The 20,517-nt window shown below is 41.1% G+C and overlaps 1 protein-coding gene across 1 annotated transcript; it reads right to left on the bottom strand.

Moving 5' to 3' along the window:
- Positions 1-930: 930 nt before the first annotated feature.
- Positions 931-19,608, bottom strand: aplf (aprataxin and PNKP like factor). The gene is given in 12 exon segments (XM_071527277.1): positions 931-1,452; positions 3,517-3,563; positions 4,655-4,783; positions 7,123-7,406; positions 8,836-9,035; positions 11,579-11,714; positions 12,709-12,904; positions 13,730-13,844; positions 13,847-13,892; positions 16,780-16,851; positions 18,958-19,218; positions 19,474-19,608. Coding segments are annotated over 11 exon segments (1,536 nt in total). The 5' UTR covers positions 19,060-19,218; positions 19,474-19,608; the 3' UTR covers positions 931-1,243.
- Between the last annotated feature and the right edge of the window lie 909 nt (positions 19,609-20,517).

The raw sequence follows: 20,517 nt of genomic DNA, 5'->3' as shown, positions 1-20,517 counted from the left end.
CAAGGAGAGGAGGTGAGGAGAGGAGAGGAGACAAGGAGAGGAGGAGAGGAGAGAGGAGAGGAGAACAGGAGACAAGGAGAGGAGACAAGGAGAGGAGAGGAGAGAGGAGACGAAGAGAGGAGAGGAGGAGAGGAGATGAAAGGACAGGAGGAGAGGAGAGGAGACAAGGAGAGGAGAGGAGGAGAGGAGAGGAGGAGAGGAGAGGAGACAAGGAGAGGAGAGGACGAGAGAGGAGAGGAGAGGAGGAGAGGAAACTCTAGTCAAAAGAAATGAAGGGCTGTTTGGCGTGGAAACATTTATTGAATTAAGTTTGGATTTAAAGCTGCAGATTTTCATAGAAAAATAAACATATCAGCTAAATCACAAAATGATGCTGCAGCAGAGCGTCCCAGCCGCAATAAAGTGAGACGCTGGAGATTCTCCGTTTGTCCAAATTAATTTTAGGTGTCGGTACAAGAAGTGACTGCTAGTACCTTGTCCTTAACACTGAAATCCAGTCTGAAGCATTTGTGGTGTTACACTGGACTGAAAGGTTTAATAAACATAAAGAAAGAGATTCACTTCAAAACAATTCAGCAGCATGACTAGTTTTTTTATATATTGACAGAATCTGCTTTGTCGGCGTTCCTTTATGTGCTAGAAGTGATTTTCAGACTGTTCCTCCAGATAATGGCAGTGAATGGAGAGAAGAAAAAAAAAAAACAATTCTCCAGTCTGCTCTACCGGAGCAACAGATCACAGAATCACTGATTTTGAGGGTTTTTATCATGGAGGAAGAGACACGACCCAAGATACTATTTCACTCACGTCAGCTTACAGGATGTCTGGGTAATGAAGTCCTTCAAACTTTAAAAAATACACTTCGGGACGCCAAAAGTGCGAAGATTCCTCGTACAGATTTTGTACGTTGGCGTCTCCCAAAGGCAGCGAGAGGTAAACCGTTTGACAAATTTAAACTTCATTACCCAGAAATCCTGTAAGGTGAGGTCAGCAAAGCGGTCTGTGATGCTTTATACCAAAGAAAAACCAAAGAGAGAGAGGAAAAGACCAGTGAGCAAACACTGGAATCAAAATCCAATTTGGACAAACAGGGAGAATCTGCAGCGTCTCAGTCAGTGGGAATGAGACGAATGAGACGCTCTAAAACTATTTCTATTCTTAGATAAAAGTCTTGCCTAGTGCAGCTTTAAAACAACACAAAAACAAACAAACAAACAACAAAAAACCTCAACGTAGTTTGTGTTTATTTCCGCCTCTTCAGAAAGGCCTTCGCTTCTTTCTGGAGTCCTTTGACGTCTTCCTTACCGCTGTCCGAGTCAGGAGGGACGTAGTCGGAGTCGTCGCCGACGTCCTCGCTGTCGTCGTTAATGAAGCTGTCTTCGTCCCCGAAGTCTTCGTCCTCGTCTTCATCAGCAGCAGCGGGGTTTCTGGGAGCTGTCCTGGTACTCCGCGCTGCAGAGGAAGAGTACAGCTTCGACTTATCCAGAGTGATTTACAGAGGGAAACAGGGCAAGAAGCTTCAATTCTTCCATCACCAGCGTTACAAGCAACCGATAGTGAGGAGGTTAAAGGTCAGAGGTCACAGCAGCCAGAGGAGAGAGAGCTTTCAGGTGATGTAACGCAGTGTGTGTGTGTGTGTGGTGTCATGAACCAAAAACACTCTCAATCCATTTCTCCACGTTCATTTTCCAGCATCTCTCTGAGCCTTACCAAGAACAGGCTGTTTCTGTCGCCGTGTCTTTAAGGCTCATTAATATTAACGACCCCTCTGTTCCCGATCGGCTAACCGGCAGCTACAGGTAGGGGAAACTCTCCGGTAATAAACAATGACAACCGCTCGACCGCTTTGAAAAAAACACTTTGTTAGTCTATTATTTCTTACAAAAATGATAATGAGCGAACCTTTGTGATGTCACAAAGTTACGGAAGTCCAAACGACTCGTTTAGAGGCTCGCTGCACTAATATGGATTGTGTGGATTTAGTTATGATACTTTCACCATGTTTAGATAGACCATCCAACTCCTTTATCACCACAGAGGAGAGGGGAGTCCTGCTTTACACCATATGGAGCTTTAATGTTGTTCATCCTTAACAGAAGAATAACCGTGTTAACTGGCTGTAAGTGGGTTTGGATAAGAGACTACAGTGTAAAAATGTGGTTCAGAGGGACAAAATGTTCCTGTTGGTTTCTCTTTAGAGGGGAAATCGGCCTGATGAGTCGTTCCACAGGTGAACGGGTCACAAGGTCGTTTCCGATAGAATGGGGTTTTATATCCTGAAAGGCAATTAAATTAGCTTATACAACCTGCTAACAAAAAGTCAATATCTCCCAGTGGGTTTGTAGATCCTATCCTAACCCAGGAGTCAGGGAAGGTGTGTGTGTGTGTGTGTGTGTGTGTGTGTGTGTGTGATTGATCCTTCCATCTCTTGAGGCCGAGGCTACGTCCGCTAAATCGATTCTTCTTGTGAACGCAGAAAATCTTTTGTCATGTTTTTATTTTGTTGATTAGTGAATGCTTTGAGCTCAGAAGACGACAGAATCAAACGTTCAGTCCGACCGCCTGACTCGACTTCAGATGGAGTAATTATGGGGGATATTCTACAATATTTCATTTGATCTGTCTTGGTGTTCATTGATTATGTACATTATCTTCGTTTAAATTTTATTTATGAGAATATTCTCACTGAATCAAATGGATTCACCCTTCATCTACAGATATCCTGTGAAGGACGGCAGTCGATGCCCCGAAAATGAGGACCGAAAATGTTTTGTGTTTTAAAAAAGCCTTTTTATGCCACCTGGAGTCACATTCAACACCAGAATAAAGATGCAAGAAGAAGCACGAGCAGCGTGTTTCTGCTTCAACAGAGCCAATTAAACTTCTGAGACTATAAATAACCAGCGTGAGAAAAAGAACACCGGGAAATTACATGTTTAGGGACATCATGTCCAAGTATGTTGATTAAAGCATCTGTGACAAAAACAACAACTTGTTTGTCATATTGTATTAACCCTGCTCTCATGGCACTGGCCTCATTTCATTTGTCTTCATTTCCAACTCAACTAAACATCACAGAATGTAAAGAATCTGTCATTACCGCTACCTACATTTATGAAAAATAAACCTGTCATTACATGGTGGAAAATGACAACTATTTAAGTCATTCAGATAGTGTAATTTATGACTATTTGTGCCTTTTTAAGAACCTACAGATACCCTGCTGTCATGAAAATATATTTGATAGAAACATATTCTTTGTCAAGTGCAATTCCATTCCTTTAAATAAATACTCGACATAAACATGTCAGTATGATCGGAAACAGAGACAGGTGAAAGACAGCTGACCCACATAACATCCTGTACAGTCTGAATGTTGATAATGTGAACCATGTCCTCACTGCTGAACACTACATGAAAAAAAGGCATCATGGTGCTGTATATGAATTTTATTGGTCTCACTGTTTACTGTTAACATGGAAAGAAGATCAAACAGAATACAAAAATAAAGCCTACCTGGTCTCTTGGTGTGTTTGTATTCCTTCCTGTGAAGAGGATTTTTCCTGCAAAGGGAAGAAAGTCAAAATCATCGTGTGATTCATGAGTGTTACCAGCATGAAACAAACACAATGTGGTATTTTGTCCAATAACTCGTCCATACATTGATAACTTTTTGTCTATTTTGGCATATAGATAGTCCCGGTCAACCGCTGCTGGGATACAAAAAATGGCACCGATTGGCCCATAGGGGGCGCTGTAATAAACTCCCTAAGGCTCAGCCCTGCCGTCCCTAAAAAATCATCTTAGACCAGTCAGAATGACACCAAATTCGGTCTACAGGCTTCTTAGACTTGCCTTTACTTTGCCTGAAAGTAGCAAAGGAATCAGGCAAGAAATGGCAGAGTTATTGACCAACCCGTTCCATTGCTGCCACAAAGCTATATTTATTATTTTATTTATTTACCTTTATTTATTCAGTGTGGTTATGCAGGTGCCCTCTTTTACAATGACGCCCTGATACAATACAATAACAATAAAGCATCACAGAGAACAAAAAAACAAAACAACATAACAACACAATATATAGAAAATACCTGAAGCCTTACATATAACACAAAGCATCTTTGCAGATCAATAGAAACAGGAACACTCCACTGTTACCATGTTCAACCTTCAATAAAAGCTTAAAATGATTGAGGGAAACCATCTGATTTAGTTTCAGCAATTCCTGCAGCCTGTTCCACTTGTCTGGTGCATAAAAACTAAAAGCTAATTTCCCAAGTTCAGTGTTAATGAAGGGAGTTTCAAGAGTCAAATATTCCTGTGCACGTGTCTTATAAGAGGGAGATTTGAGCTTTAAAAGAGATGTAAGATATGAAGGTATGAACTTATTTAGTAATGCATTGTAAACAAAGAGGAGACAGTGTTGTTTTCCCTTCTAACACCAAGCGAAAAAGTGCTCAGTCAAATATCTGTGGGTTGGTAAATGCCTTTAGTTCATGAACTAACCAAAGACTCCCAGCAATACTAACCAGTCCTGCAGGCTGTGAGGCTCGTCTCTCACTAACTAAAATCCGCTCATTAGGCTTCTCACTAAACTTCCCAGCATTCCCTTTTATCCAGCGGCCATAGAGTCTCTGCTGTGATGTCTGACCTGTAGCAGTCGGTGCCATAAGGACACTCGGGTCGGTCGTCCTCCTCCGTCTCTTCCTCCTCCTCCTCCTCCTCCTCGTAGTCGGTGTCACCTGGATGGCTGCATTCTTGGAAATGGAGCGGGTTTTTCCTGAGAGAGGCCGGGGAAAACAGGGAGGTGATGAGTCTTCAGTTTACTGGAAAAGGAACATTTCACTTTAGACATGGACGACTTCACTGCTGCCGCTCCTTCGTTATACACCTATAACCCAAATATGAGATGGATTTTGTTGACCAAACTTTATCACTGCATTTCAGAGCTGCACGCTGCATCACATGTTAGTCCGTTCCCATCGATGAGTGTTTGTTCAAAGATTATTTTTAAGGTATTTCTTCTGCTTCATTAAATTGGACACAGTCAAGAGAAAAAGGAGACAAAAGAGAGAAAGACACAGAGGGACAGAGGCAAAAGGGGGACGACATGCAGCAAAGTTCACAGTTCAGGAACAAACCCACTAGGTAACTTTGCACTTTGGCGGCCCCAAGTGGCATCGAGAGATAACTGCATTTTTGAAAGATTGAAGGACTTCATTACCCAGAAATCATGTAATTCTCCTCAGACCTAAATGTAAATTCTTAGTTGCTGGTGGAAAAAAAAAATGTTCACAGCAGGTTCAACCATCGCTGGAGAGTCCAGCTTTCTCTGGACGGAGCGCTGGCTTGATACTTCTCAGGACTTTTATTTGTATTTCATGCTTAGGTTTTGATTTGTCACTTCCTGTGTGCAGAGAAGATTTCCTGTCAGTGACCAAACAAAATTTGGGAAAATACGGTGAATCTACAGCAAATCGGTTAGTGGGGATGGGACGCTCTTCTCCCTTGCAGCCCCACTTTGTGATTTAGGGCTAAGGCTGGGGATTCACCACACAACTTTTAAAATCCTAACAGATTATGAAAAGACTGGGCGTATACACTAACCGACTGGTTTCTGCTGATTTTGTTTATGACGATTGAAAAACTGGGGATCACACACTTAACGACTACGCCAGATGAGGGATCACACACTACTCGACTTGTCACTGCAACTGAACCAAACTGAACGCACCAAACTCACATGAAAACACGAGCTCTCGCGGTACGCTATGAGATGCCGGTAGCAAAGCAAACATGGGGTAAATAGATAGATAGATATAAATTCACATTATACATTTTTATGGGTAGCGTACTAGAGCTTGCTGTTGTTGTTGCGCCACCATCTGCATGGAATAAAGGAAGAAACAGAGGGCAAAACAGTCCGTGTATTTTTTGGCCATTCTATTTTCTTTTCAGAAACAGAAAATAAAAAATGAAAAACGAATGATGATTTAAATTTCAAAATCCAAAAATGGAAAAGGAAAGTATACAAGGCGTTTTCCTGGTGAGAAACAGCAGACACAACATTTACAAAGGACTTGATTTCCCTTTTCTCCTTTGTAAAACAGAAAATAAAATAATTTTGGGATTGCATAGTTTTTCATTGGCTATTGACGGGATCCATTCGCATTTGAGTTGTTGACGAGTACACACGACCCGACTGCGTCCAGATTCCGCTTGTAAAAATCAAACATGTTTGATATAATCGTAGTGGCTCCGACTCACGTCAGGAGGCAAGAGATTAGAGTCTGTTCCCCTCATACTAGGGCTGGGCGATATGGACCAAAAATCATATCTCGGTATTTTAAGGCTGAATGGCGATACACGATATATATCTCGGTATTTTCTACGAAGTGGGCTAAATGTTCAGTTGTAAGTCAAAGCCACATGTGAGATGTCACAAGCACTTTTATTAAAACAAGACTGTGATCAAAATAAAATGCAAAGACAGGGTTTCCTTCCCTGTTTTAGAACAGCCTGGTAAGTTCAGAAAATGACATCACTTTACTGTAATGCAGCCTTTAAAACCAGGAAAAGACAACACTTATGCCATATCACGATATTACGATATCCAAAATCTAAGACGATATCTAGTCTCATATCACGATATCGATATAATATTGATATATCGCCCAGCCCTACCTCATACACTTATATATAGATTTTCTGTGCCAACCGGCCACGCCGCCTGCCCCAAAATCTGCAGACTAGTGCAGACCAGGACAGACTCGGCCTTTTTGCATAAGAATCTTGGCTAGTGCAGCTATAAGTGTTTCTGTAATAAAACTAACTTAAATTGGAGACCTAAGATCTGAAGTGGAAAGTGTGCAGCTCATGTTAGGAGTCTCTGATAAGAGGCAGCTGCTTGGGAAGCTTTTGGATCTGAGTGAATTTAATATGGTTTGCCTCATGTTCATCAGCTCGAGTGCACTTATCTCATCCTGCGTTTAATTGGCAACATCAAAGAAAAAGCCTTGAAATCAGTCACTTGTTGGAACATCTGACACTCATCCTTTCCCCTCCGTCTCGCTCTGAAAGTGTTCAGTTCGGTTGTTGCCTCTGCAGAGGTTTGCGTACCTGTAGCAGTCCTTCCCGTACGGGCATGGCGTTCTGAGCGGGGTTTTGGACGGTTTTTGGACGTTTGATCCCATGGCCTGCGCTCTGTCGGCCGTCCGTCCGTTTCTTGACTCCTGGTCCTCGTTCTCGGGGTCGCCGAGGTCAGCCGCCGGCGCTGCGGTGTTCCTGTGAGCCGCGGACGCCTCGGCTGCTTTTCCCTCCTCTTCCACCTCGGCGTCGAAGCCGTCCGACTCCTCGCTCTCCTCGGCCCGGGGGGATTCCCTCCGCTGCCTGGCTTTGGGAGCCTGAGAGGGAAGTCGACATAAAACAGCAGAAACACAAGGGAAAACTGAAAATGAGGGGCTTCAGAATGCCATATCCATATTGGGGAAAACCGTACTTTGCTCAGTATTTAAAAAAAACATGACCTCATCCTCTATTACTATTTTGTAAGTAAAGGGCGATCACAATTTCGGCATTTAGTAGACCAGTGATTCTCAACCTTTTTCATATCAAGGACCCCTAATTGAGTCCACATTAGAGCCACGGACCCCCATTTAGACAGTCCCCCATTGAGATTTTGTCTCTCAGACCCAAATCTGAGAATATTTTTATTGTTAGATATGATTTTGTCCAGAATTACAAGACTATCTGTATTGCAGGTAGAGAGATAACAGAGAAACTATGATCAAAACAGTCATTCTTCTACATTCTCTAATTGTGTTAACTTCTTGTAAATGAAATAATGGTGAAGTTTAACAATTTATCAATTTGCTGGGGATCCCCTGGAACCCCCTCAAGGACCACTGGTGGTCCACGGACCCCATGTTGGGAACCAGTGTAGTAGACGCTCTCACACCTTGACACCTCAACAGCTCACATGGTCACTGATGCTGACACAAACAGTGGCCATAGCAGGAATCAAACCTGGGACCTTCCAATCACGGGACAGTCTCTCTCAGTAGGCCGCCCTTCTGCTAAATAGCTAATACCTCCAATAATATTTAATAGTGAGTTTTACTTTCATGCCGGCAATTATTGTCAGATGACTGTCAGATTATTTTCAAATGGTGGATATCTCATTACTTCTTATATTGTCCTTAAAGGATAAGGCCGGTGTTTTTTAATGCATTTCTTACCGTTAACAAATCCTATGAAAATAACAAAATCAACAATGAATTTGTTTTGCCAACAAGTCTCGTCCATGTAGCCGCTGCCCAACGCAGCCATGTCCCAGCAGCCATAGAACTCCACTGTATTAAAAAAACGATTAAAAACCAACTTAATAAGCCGGCTGTAAACACTTTTTCCATCTCAGGAAAGTAGTTCCGTAGCACAGAAAATAGTCCCTGCCGTAATGAAGAATTTGTTCCCATTTGAATTTGATTTGGTAATAACTACAACAGCCTGACTTTTCATGGTAACAGTTAGCGATTTTTAAAATGTAAACTATGTCTTTGTGAGCTGTGTTTAAAGGTTTTTAGCTTAACAATTGGAGCCAATGACTTCCGGGTTGACGGCTAAAAACGGAACGTGGGAAGTCGGAAAGTAACGGGAGGAGAGCAAACGCTTTGCTGATTTTGTTATTTTCATAGGATTTGTTGACAGTAAGCAATGCATTAAAAAACACCGGCCTTATCCTTTAAGTTACTTCTCAAGGCAAATTTGACCAAAAACAAAACACAGCAGTCCACCATACAAATAACTGACTTTTCAGTAACAACAATACTCAACTGTTCTGGACGGAGGCTCTCTATCTTCATCACTCCTCCTCCTCCTCCTCCTCTTCTTCCTGGGTGTTTCCTCCACCTCGCTGAGCTCCGGCTCCTCGGCTGAGGAGCTCGCAGCGGGCCCGACCCGCTTCGCTGCTCCTCGGTTAGTGCTGCTCGCTGCCGGTGCCGGTGCCGGTGCCGGTGCTTTGCCTTTCTTCACAGCTGATTGAAGGAAGCGGAGAGGAAACACCAGACTCAGAGGGTTCAGCAGCTTCTTGGCATCGTCCGCCCCAGACTGCACAGTTCAGACTATCACAAACAAACACTATTCATACACTACCAGGCAAAAGTTTGGACACACCGCCTTTTTCTTTTTTTTTTTTTTTTACTGTTTTCCACATTTTAGAATAACAGTAAAGACATCAAAACTATGAAATAACACAAATGGAATTATGCAGCGACCAAAAAAGTGTTAAACAAATCAAAACTATCTTATATTTTAGATTCTTTGCCTTGATGGAAAGGCAAAGGCTTTGGAAAGAAATTCATACATAGGATCAACTTCACTGTTTATATTTGTCTAAGAAACTAATTTCAAGCATTTAAGCAGAAGCCTTTAGATCAAAATGGCTTTAAGAGAATGAGGAACACAGAACATTCAGTCAGGTTTTGGTGGTACTTTTACAGAGATTAACATTCAGAAAATTTATATTCTATAAAAAAGAAGTGCAATTATACCCTTTTGCACCAAATCTATTTAGGGTTTTCACTTGAGGTTTATGGGTTTTCCCTTTTATTTGAAAGGGGCATTAAGTCATTGGTATTGATCAATAACCCTATCAAATGCCTGCACATATTTTATGGCCTTTTTATGGTATGGGACAGTAATTATTGCACCTTTCATTTTGTTTATGATTACAAATGTGTTCCTCTGACCCTGCCTTAGAGAGCTGCTGACCCTGAAAGAATTTTATCAGTCTGGGTTTCAGTGGAGACTTTTAGTGTCCCATGATGCTCTAAATTCTGTTTCAGAGGCTTTTCTATCCTGACAAGAATAAAACCCTTGGGGGAAACACTGACTATTTGAAATTTTTTTGGCATCAAAATGGTCAAATTTATAGACTTTCAAAAACCGCTTTCGACCAGACCCGAATCATAACAACATAAGCATAATGTTAATGATTGTTAATACATGTGTAACACTCCATACACTTGAATGAAAGCAGAGCAGCGTCTTTTGATTTTGGGGTTTCGCCATTTTCAACCCCTGAACTGGTTCCTTCCCCTGAAAGTGGGACAAAGCCAAGTGAACATCACATCGGCCTGGTTTCCTTGAGTAAACTGGAACATTTCCATCCGGCCGTTCCATTCACTTAAGCCTTAAGTGCCGCACAGAATGGATGGATAACAGCAACGGTAATGGAAGTGCTAAGTCTCTGATGGTCAATTCATCAGAGCGGCCCGGTCCGCCCTCTTCTAGAGTAAATATTATAGAAGCAGACACTCATCCATAAGTACATTACACATCACAGGAACACTGTTCATCCTTTAGTTCTCCAAGGCAAATCATGAAGACAGCGACACACACACACACACACACACCCACAAAGCAACACGGACACATACACAGACTCATACACACACACACACAGGCATACAGGATTTTGATTGTTCTCTGTTCATCTGATGTAACGATGACAGGACGCTGTGTATAGAGTATTAAATAGAGCCAGTTTTCCACAATCTTATGCTTTCATTTGTTCTTTCATCAATCAAAATCAAATCTATCAATCAAATGCCAAAAGCTTGTACAGCCTCCGTCCAACAACCTCAACTTCAACAGACAACCAATGACATGTCACTCCCCATTCATAAAACTGAAAAAACTGTCTTTCAGTGTAGTTCAGATGCCATTTAAGGGAAGGAAACAGTTGGACTGGGAAGCGTCTCAGCTCTGGCAAAAAAGACTTTGACTTTGTATGAGGAAACGTTTTGACTGTCAATGGCAGAGCAGAACAGAGAAAAAAAAACACTTTTCTCCCTGGCTCCCATTTCTTTACCAAGCACTTTCATTGTGCTTGGTAAAGGAAGTCATCATTGTATGGAACACATGATAGTTGTTCCATCTGTTGTCAGGGAGCCTTGGCCTCCTTACTATTGGTTGCTTCTAATGTTTTTCATCTATGAACTGAAGCTTTTTGCACTTGTGCTGCAGTGGAAGAGGCTCTGGAAAAGAGTATAATCTAAATGCAAATGTTAAGCCTTTGTACAAGGTTAAGCTACCAAAAACAAAACTGTTTATGTGCATCACCTCACAAATACATTAAAGAATTGCCAACAATCAACAGTCAGCAGAATCAGCAGAATTTCACTCTGGTTCAGTGTTATTGACAGTTATTGAGAGATATTCAGCAGAATTTTGTCCTTTTGTCCTTTGCAATGGTCATTTTGTGCCCCATAGAATATGACATGAAGGGAAGGTGGACTGCTTAGTCCGTTTTAAACAGGTGGACTGGCTGTTGACTCTAGGATTGAAAGCTTTACGTTCTTTAACGGTTGCAAAGACATCTTGGTAGGCAACACGCAAAAAAAACATTACAGGCTAATACTCTACTTAAGTCAAAGCCTAACCAAGCGTAACTGGGAATTAAACACATTTTAAAGGGGTATTATGGGCGGACAAAATTTTCAAAAACATTTTCTAGCTACATTTTCTTTGTTGTTAAGTAACAAAACCTGTGAAAACCTGGACATGGACACGGTACCTTTAGAGGTGGAGGAAGGGTTCTTGGGAGACACTACAGTGTTCATCATCCAGGCAGGTAAAACTCTCTTCTTCAGTACAGGAGGAGTAACATCATTCTGGTCATCCTCCATTTCTTGTGACAGTGCAGAGTCTCCCTAAAAAACAACAAAGCCACTTGTTGGAGCAGTTGGGGGTTCAGTGCAGTTGGGGGTTCAGTGACTCTGATGGTAGTTGCTGAGGGAAAGGAGAGCAGAGTCTCAGAGAGTGAGGCCAGCCACCTGATTTCAGTCACTTATAACCACTTATAACACGATGAGATACTTGTATACTTTACTTACTGTACTTGAGTATTTCCATTTGATGCTACTTTATACTTCCACTCCACTACATTTCAGAGGGAAATATTGTACTTTCTACTCCACGACATTTATTTGACAGCTTTAGTTACTTTTCAGATGGAGATTTGACACAATGGATAATATAACAAGCTTGTACAAGTGTGTAGTCGGGTCACATTTCAGATGTCTATGAGTTGTTAACAGCTCCACCAAATAGTGATTTTTCCCTCTAAACCTCACATGGATTCATTTCCATAAATGTTCAAATGATCCAATATTTCAGCAAAAATCAAAGATTAGAGAAAAAGTCCAAAAACTGAAAACAGATTTGTGTATCAGAACTTTGTTTTTTCTTCTTTCCTCTCCCATTAATCATCTCACGACCCCTCAGATTTATCTGGTGACCCTTTGGAGGGGCCCGACCCCTAAGTTGGGAACCACTGAACTAAACTAGCTAACTGTATATAAAGTAGTTCAAACTAGCTCCACCTCCAGCAGCTACAACAGTAACATGCTGCTTACACACTGATGCTTCAGTGTTAATAATCTAATGATGTCATATAGAATAAAATATCAGTCAGAGGGACCAAACCACTACTTTTACTTTAATACTTTAACTACATTTTGCTGCTAATACTTATGTACTTTTACTGAAGTAGGATTTTTCATGCAGGACTTCTACTTGTAATGGAGTATTTTTACATTGCTGTATTGGTACTTTTACTTAAGTAAAGGATCAGAGTACTTCTTCCACCACTGCATGCCAGCAATCATTTTTGTAAGATCAGCATAAATCTTTTATTCAGCAGACCTTATTTGCTGGTCTGTTGGGACTGTTGAGTTCCTCCTCGCATTGCTGGTTGCTCTCCACGGCTGCTAACGTCGGCTCCTCGGGGGGAGGTGTCCATCCTTGGTCCCGTCCAACAGGAGGAGGAGGCTCAATATCTGGCTCAGGAGAAACAGGTCTATTGGGAAATTCTTCCTCTTCTTCAAACACCTGACTGTTTCTGCAACGAGTGATATATGACAAGGATGTAATCAGAACAACACAACATGTAGGAAATAATGGAAAAAGAAGAAAAACTGTCCGACTGAAAAATAACCGCCCTGATTTAGCACCGTATCCAGCCTATGAGGGCTATCAGGGCTCATTTTCATTCATTCACTTAAGAATGTGCATTATCTGCAAAATCCATAAACTTTGAAATCCTTTCCATAAAATGTCTCTCACTGTACATCCAATAAATATATAAAGAATTTATCAAGAACAGGGGCTCCACCAGGACGTGAATTGCAGCTTCAATTTCTAACTTTTCATATTTGAAATATAAAGTGAATTGTCCCAAACCCATTGCAGATTACGTTTTGTCGTGTGTGATTAGACCAGGCTGTACTACTGATTTAAAGCAACCTGGAATTTCAGTATGAATTTTTCATGAGCCTTGCTTTTTGGGTGGTCTGAATAGTGGTCACAGTTGCTTGAGTGTCCTTTCCAATCCTTTTGATCTAACCTTCAAACAAAAATGTAGCATCAGGACAATGAGGGCTGGCAATTCAAAAACAAAGGTTGGCCCAGTCAAAAGACTAGATAAATCAACATTTTCCCAGTGTTGATTTTTAATTGAGTCACCACATCGGCTTATACCGGGCCACATTCAAACGTCTGGAAAGATGAAAGATAGAACTTAAATTAATACAGTTAAGTGCAGCTTATTCCATGTCGATTAAATTATTCATGGAAATGTCTGAGAAAGGTGCGCCAAATGAGATTCATCTCTTGATCTTGACGGTGTAATAATATGAAAAAGAACATGTTTGTGATGCATCAGTACCTCGGAGTGCCGTCTTCTCCGCCCACTGCCACCACCTTATAGACGTGCTTCCCAGGCAGGAGGGAAAAGAAGTGTCCATGATGAAGAGGGTACCAGCTCCCTTTGACCAGAGGCTGGGGTCGTCGTCCAGAGACGACTGGCCGAAGCACGGGTTCAGATGGGTCTGCAAATCACAAGGACAAGGGTTAAAGAAATAATAAAGGAAAGTGAGTCCCATTTTCTTTTGTACTGTACAAATTGTGATGACTTAAGAGAGTTACTGTTCCACGAAATCATTCGACAAAACCCTGAAATATTCTGGTGTTCAGATGAGCAAAAACTGTAATGGCTGTTTAATTTTGATGAGTTTAAGTTTGCTAACTTTATCTCAAAAGCCTGGAAAAGAAGGCAAGATAGATTGTTTAATTAATATTTATTTTGATTTTTCAGTAACACATATGCGTTTACACATATGTAAACGCTGTACTCTGGTCCTGGCTTGTTTGAATTTATGGTGTCTTGTAAGCCCATGTGGGCTGGGAATACAACTGTATGCACCACACAAGAATAAAATTTCATTCATTCATTCATTCATTCATTCAATAAACATCACATCGTCATTCAACCTTTATCCAGTTCATAAAGCTTCTCCACTGTCTGTCTGGTAGCTCTTTCCTGGGAGAAATCATCTGCCACACAGGAAGTGATGCATTTTACGTTTCCAGTTTGTTTAGAATCAAGAGAAGAAGAAGAACTGGGTAGTCAGCATGAGCAATAATTTGAGTATTCTGCTTCTATTTTGTCTGTCAAAGCACTTTGTAAACTCTGTTTTTAAAGGTGCTGTATAAATTAAGTTATTATTATTATCATTATCATTATTATTATTACTCTGTAGCAGCCCAAGACCACCTCTCTTGAACCGGTCAGTTTGACTGACATGTTTTCACCGCCCCAGACAAACTCAAACATCCTCTCCATGATATCTTTAGTTTATTTTCCTTTGCACTCTACTCCTCAGCAAAGCTGCGGCCCTGAGGCTAAACTCAGCTAACTGGCACGACAGCAAAGAACAAGCTGACAGGTGTCGGCTCAGGTGTTCCCTTTTGTTTTATGGAGCAGCGGGTTTGTTAGTGATGATGCTGTCGAAGAGCCCTTTTCAAACCCCAGGCTGTACTGTGAAGACGGAGAGAGGAGCGTCTGTAGCTGTGGACGTCCTGCATGAGATCAGGAGACTCCATCATTCATTCATGCAATTGATTCCACCTCACAAGTAAAATGGATGGCCGACTGTGAAGCGAAGTGTTCCATATTTCTCTGAGAAAACGATTCAGGACGTGCTGATGCATGTGCGGCATTACAAAGCTGCACAATAAAACACACGTGACTAGGGATGCACCGACTTTTTCAACGCCGATACGGATTACGAGTACGAAAATTTAAGTATCGGCCGATACCGATCCATTACTTTCACTGAACAGTGCAGGCTTACTTCCTTAGTTTGGGGTCAATGGACAAAATTATTGAGATTTTTTCCACCATTTGAGAAATACAGGCTTCTATGTGCCACAAATGCATAAAACCAAGACAGTCTGCTTTTATTTCTTGCATGTTACTCATGGCTTTGGGTATCACCAGAAGGTGTTTATATCAAATTCAAATTAGCTTTATTGGCATGACAGGAAAGAGTCCTACATTGCCAAAGCAATACAGTGTTTATATCCTCTTCACCTTTTTATTCACAGTCCTTAGTACCCGACACTCTTCTCTCACCAACCTTCACTTCACTTCTATTCGTTCCTGCCGCTGTAATGAGTCGATTTCCCCTTCGGGACTGATAAAGATCTACTTACTGAATGTATCTGGTGAATAAAGTGACTCTGATTCTGACATGCTGAGTGAAGACAGAAACAGACTGAAGGCCCTTCAGGAAACACAGAGAGTTATGACACATTTTCAATTAAAAAATTCCATACTTTTTCCAGACCTTGATTTGTTCTGAAGATTTTGTCTGGTGTTCAATATGATTTACGCAGATAGACATCTTGCCCCTGCTAACTAGGTCATATCACTGTATAGATGAAGATTGTTCTTCACAGAGACAAATATCAGAATATGTGAGATGATTGGCAGGGTTCCTACACGGTTTCCATTTTAAAATTCCAGATTTTTCCCAGACCCTATGTTCTTGACCGGATTTGATTTTGGTGTGTATTTGATATAATGCATGCTGACAGCGGCTGGGTAATAAGAGCGTCCCTCTATCTGAACATTATTCTTCACATCAACAAAAACTGTGGACTCAAAGTGGCTCTACAGCAACATAAAAGCTAGAATTATGTGTGTATCGGACCTGAACCGCAACATTTTCCATACTTTTCCAGACATTTTTTCAAATTCCCAAACTATTCAAGACCTGGAAATGATCAAATTCATTTTTAATACTTTTCCAGACCTGCGTAGGAACCCTGTTATGAGGGAACTGTTGACGCTGATTTCATGGTAATGTTCTTCTTTCCAGACCTAAAACAGGCTGAAACACTTTGCTCTCAATGAGAACCAGCAGCCTCTCTCTCACAACCTGAGCCGCTGTTAAAAAGATGGAGTGATAAAACGGTATAAACCAGAGTATACTAGAACCTAAAGGCTTCTGCCCAGAAATAGTCATGTGATGTAATGCAAGGGAGTCCCATTACTCTTTATATAGCCGTGCAGCCTCCAGGGGGCTTGCACACCTTGAGTTCACACCTTCTTTACGTCAGGAGGAAGAGGCTCTCAGGCACCAACTGGGACAGAGCCTCCGTCTATTTCACTCCTTTTTCTTCTTCTTCTTCTTCTTCTTCTAACTACTCTAGCACATTTACACCCCTTGCAGGTGATGCTGAAATGGCGTTTCAACTTGCAGAACACATTTACCAAAGCTACAATCTGTTACTACCAGAGCTTTTTTTTTTTTCTTCTCCTACCGTCTCCCTCTCTGCTTAACCCACCGTCTAAATAAAGAATACAAATGCGACAAGGTGAGATGAATGCCCACTCCTCGTTTAAAAGCAGAGACAGAAAGAAGGACGTACCGGTTTGATACGCAGCTGTCCGTCCCGGTTCTCCAGCAGCCCGTGGTTCCTGGACACTCTCTTATCACTGACCTGGACAGGAGGAGGAGAACAGGAGAAGGGCTTCAATCCACAATGCTTTAGATCTGTTTGGGAAAAAAGTTACCTGTTGGTTCATTACTACTTACATCAATAATTAGATATGAGTTTTACTTTCAGGCCAGCATTCATTTTGCCAAAGTAGGTGTCAACTTTTAAAAGAGTAGGAATCACATTTTGGAATCAAACTCAAACAGTAGAGACCAACACTATAGTCAGTTCTTAAATACCCACCTCTGTTCTGGCTGTACTGTTATATTTTGTACCTATTTATACAATATTCTCTAAACCTGTACGTAGGGCTGAACAGTTAATCGAAATTTTATCAAAATCGCAATATGGCCAACTGCAATTTTCAAATCGCAGGAGGTGCAATATTTGTTAAAGGTGAAATGTGTCAAAATACCATTTTGAATTAAATATTGTATTAAATACGTTTTTCAATGAAAATGACAATAATGATGTAAAAATTATCATTCCCTCTAATATCGCACATCATATCGCAATTGCAAAATCAGTCAAAATAATCGCAATTGGATATTTTTTCAAAATTGTTCAGCCCTACCTGTACATATTTCTGTTTATTATTATTAGTATTATTTTTTTTCCACTTCCATAGTGTCCCATCAGTGCAATCACTCAGGTTCCAACAGAGAACCATGTGAATAATCGACACCACCAGTCCACAGTCTGGACCCACCTGATTGAATCTTCTGTGTTCTTCATTCTTTTAAAGCCATTTTGATCTAAAGGCTTCTGCTTCAGTGCTTGAAATGAGTTCCTTAGACAAATATAAATAGTGAAGTTGATCCTATGTATGAATTTCTTTCCAAAGCCTTTGCCTTTCCATCAAGGCAAAGGGCGGCTACTTTAAAGAATCTAAAATATAAGATAGTTTTGATTTGTTTAACACTTTTTTGGTCGCTGCATAATTCCATTTGTGTTATTTCATAGCTTTGATGTCTTTACTGTTATTCTAAAATGTGAAAAATAGTCAAAATAAAGAAAAATGTGGTGTGTTCAAACTTTTGCCTGGTAGTGTATTGATAAGAGACCTGTTTCTTAGATTTCTATTTTTCTTTTTTTTTTATATATACACACATTACTTATGCTTGTATATTACTTATTTATATACTACCTGAAAAAGAGACCTACTCCTTTACTTCTACTTTTGAGTTTTTCATATACGGTTTCCTCATGATTTTGTGTTGTTTTATATTTAAATTTCTTTTATATTTATTTAAACTCTGCAATAGATGTCACAGAAGAGAGAGACGGGGTCAGGAGCTCTTGGTTTTTCTTTTTCTGATCTAGAACGTAGAAAGTCTTTGATCATGGGAACCGGGCTAAATAAAACCTACCGCTGCTCCTGGCATGTGCAGCCAGAGGAAGTGAGCCAGCAGCTCATGTTTCATCTTGACCCAAAGTTTTAGAAACCCGGGATGTACTGAGAAAATATATTTTGCGGTGACGCCTCTTGACAAAAGGTGGATCTCATCAGTAACACACAGCCGGTTCAGCCTGTTCTCCATGTTAATGTTCTACAGTCCTCCAGTGGAACATCACAGCACTGCAGCAGACAGGGAGCAGAACAGATGAGTGTGTGTCTCTCCATCAGCAACAGAAACTGGATCAACTGTAAACTGACAAACTGTGGATCCATTCACAGTGAGAAGAGGAGTCTGACTTTACTTTGTTTCTGCACTTTATTTTGTCGTTTCTAATGTTTCCAGTGAAAAGAATCTAGTGTGAACTCTGTCCTCTCTCCTGTTAGAATCACATGGGAAAGATCACAGCTGACAACGTTCTCTGTTCTAAAGAGGAACTCAGGAAATTTTACTCTGAGGACATTTTAAATCAGACACTTTTTACTGCAGTAGATTTTTACTTCTACTTCAGTAAAATATCAGCAAAGTAACAGTACTTATACTTGAGTAGGACATTCTAGTACTCTTTCTAACCTGACCATGCATGTGACTGTCACATTTATTTTGGGGAGTGGGACATTTTGAAGAGGCTGGCTCTGGACTCTGCAGTTCAAGGTGACTTCCATGTGGGCCGAGAACCTCAGCTTTATTCACCACAGCCATGTAAACTCACCCGCAGTAACGGCCCCCTGCCCAGCACCGTCTCCCCCTCTGGCAGGCGGATGGGACCCCCGCCGTCCACCGGGACCAGCTCGAACCCCCGGGACTGTGACATCCGGTCAGCACGCTGGTCTGGAGTCAGGTCAGGTCAGCAGGCTGGTCTGGAGTCAGGTAAGGTCAGCAGGCTGGTCTGGAGTCAGCTCAGCAGGCTGGTCTGGAGTCAGTTCAGCAGGCTGGTCTGGAGTCAGCTCGGTGCAGCAGGCTGCTTCAGGCTCTGTTTATAAAATAAAAAGTCACCTCAGGGGATTTTGAAAGCGAGAGGCTCAGTGGCAGAGTTAGCTCATTAAGTCTAAACTAAGTTTCCTGTTTCATTCAGCGGCGTTAGCTAAGGATTTTAACGTTAGTTGTCAAGTTGAAAGCAGCCCGCTCTTGAGAGAAACAGAAAGAAAGCCAACACATAACTAGCTTGTCCTGTAAGTTCACATACATGATATCTTGTTCGCAGCAGTCAAACTGTAGTTCTGCCTACCTGCTGCGGCGGAAAACCATACAGTTCTTTGTCGTTCAGGACCAGAAGTCGACTAATGACAGAAAGTAAATCAGCAAACAACTTTAGCTGTCACTGTTTACCCCATGGAAGTAATAGAGTACTATAGCCTCGGCTCTCAGCTCGCATTCAAAACTTCCGGGATGCTGAGAGCATGCGCAGTACATGTGCTACCGAAGCATGGCTAGTTGAATTTATGGCAACAAACCTCCTTGATGGCAACAAACTACTCACTATAACTTAAACACCCCGATAGACTGTTTTCTATATCTAATAGTTGAATGAAAGCAGCACATAAATGTGCACTGGATGTGCGGCATCTATACGCAGAAGTCAGGTCAAGAGAGTGGACGAATTTCCATTCAACAATCTCGCCGTTTAATGTGGCTAACGATAAATGTACATAATTCAAAATAAACCACTCAAGATCTTTAATAAATCATTGGGAGCTAAGGTTACTCTTAAATTCGGCATACATATAATCCACAAAACTTTATTTCAATAGAATTTCAACGTTTTGAATTGGTTCACACTGTACAGTACAATACAGAACGTGTGTAACGTATTTCTCCACCACGGTGTATTTTGGTGGGAGAAGACTCGGAGAATATCATGCTAACTAGTTCTAAAAGCTTAAATTTTATTGAAATTAAATGCTGCTTGGTGGATTATATGTATGCCGAATTGAGGAGGAGCTCCTATAACGATTCTGTAAAGGCCTTGAGTCATATTTTATGGGGTAAATGTACTTCATAAACAAGGCCACATTAAATTTACAGATTATTGAACAGAGTTTGGCAATACTCGCTCTCTCCCCAAGAGAGCGGGATGTGTCGCGGCATGCCAGAGAGGCTGTACAGAAGTCATTCAAAAATTTTTACAAAAACATAAATCGATTGTTTTCCCAGACTCTCATTTTCAAATACAGCAAAGAGTTATTGTAATACGGAACTAACGTTAGCATTTATGATATTTTGCATGTTAGCTATATTTTGCAAATAACTAGAATCTCATACTATATAGTTT

The sequence above is a fragment of the Centroberyx affinis genome, unplaced genomic scaffold, assembly GCF_046629955.1.
Source record: "Centroberyx affinis isolate AG114_WGS23_722 - 3 ecotype Tasmania unplaced genomic scaffold, CSIRO-AGI_Caff_v1 ptg001514l_1, whole genome shotgun sequence".
NCBI classification, from domain to species: domain Eukaryota; kingdom Metazoa; phylum Chordata; class Actinopteri; order Beryciformes; family Berycidae; genus Centroberyx; species Centroberyx affinis.
Note: the sequence above shows the minus strand (reverse complement) of the source record. Positions and strands in the feature narration are given on the sequence as shown.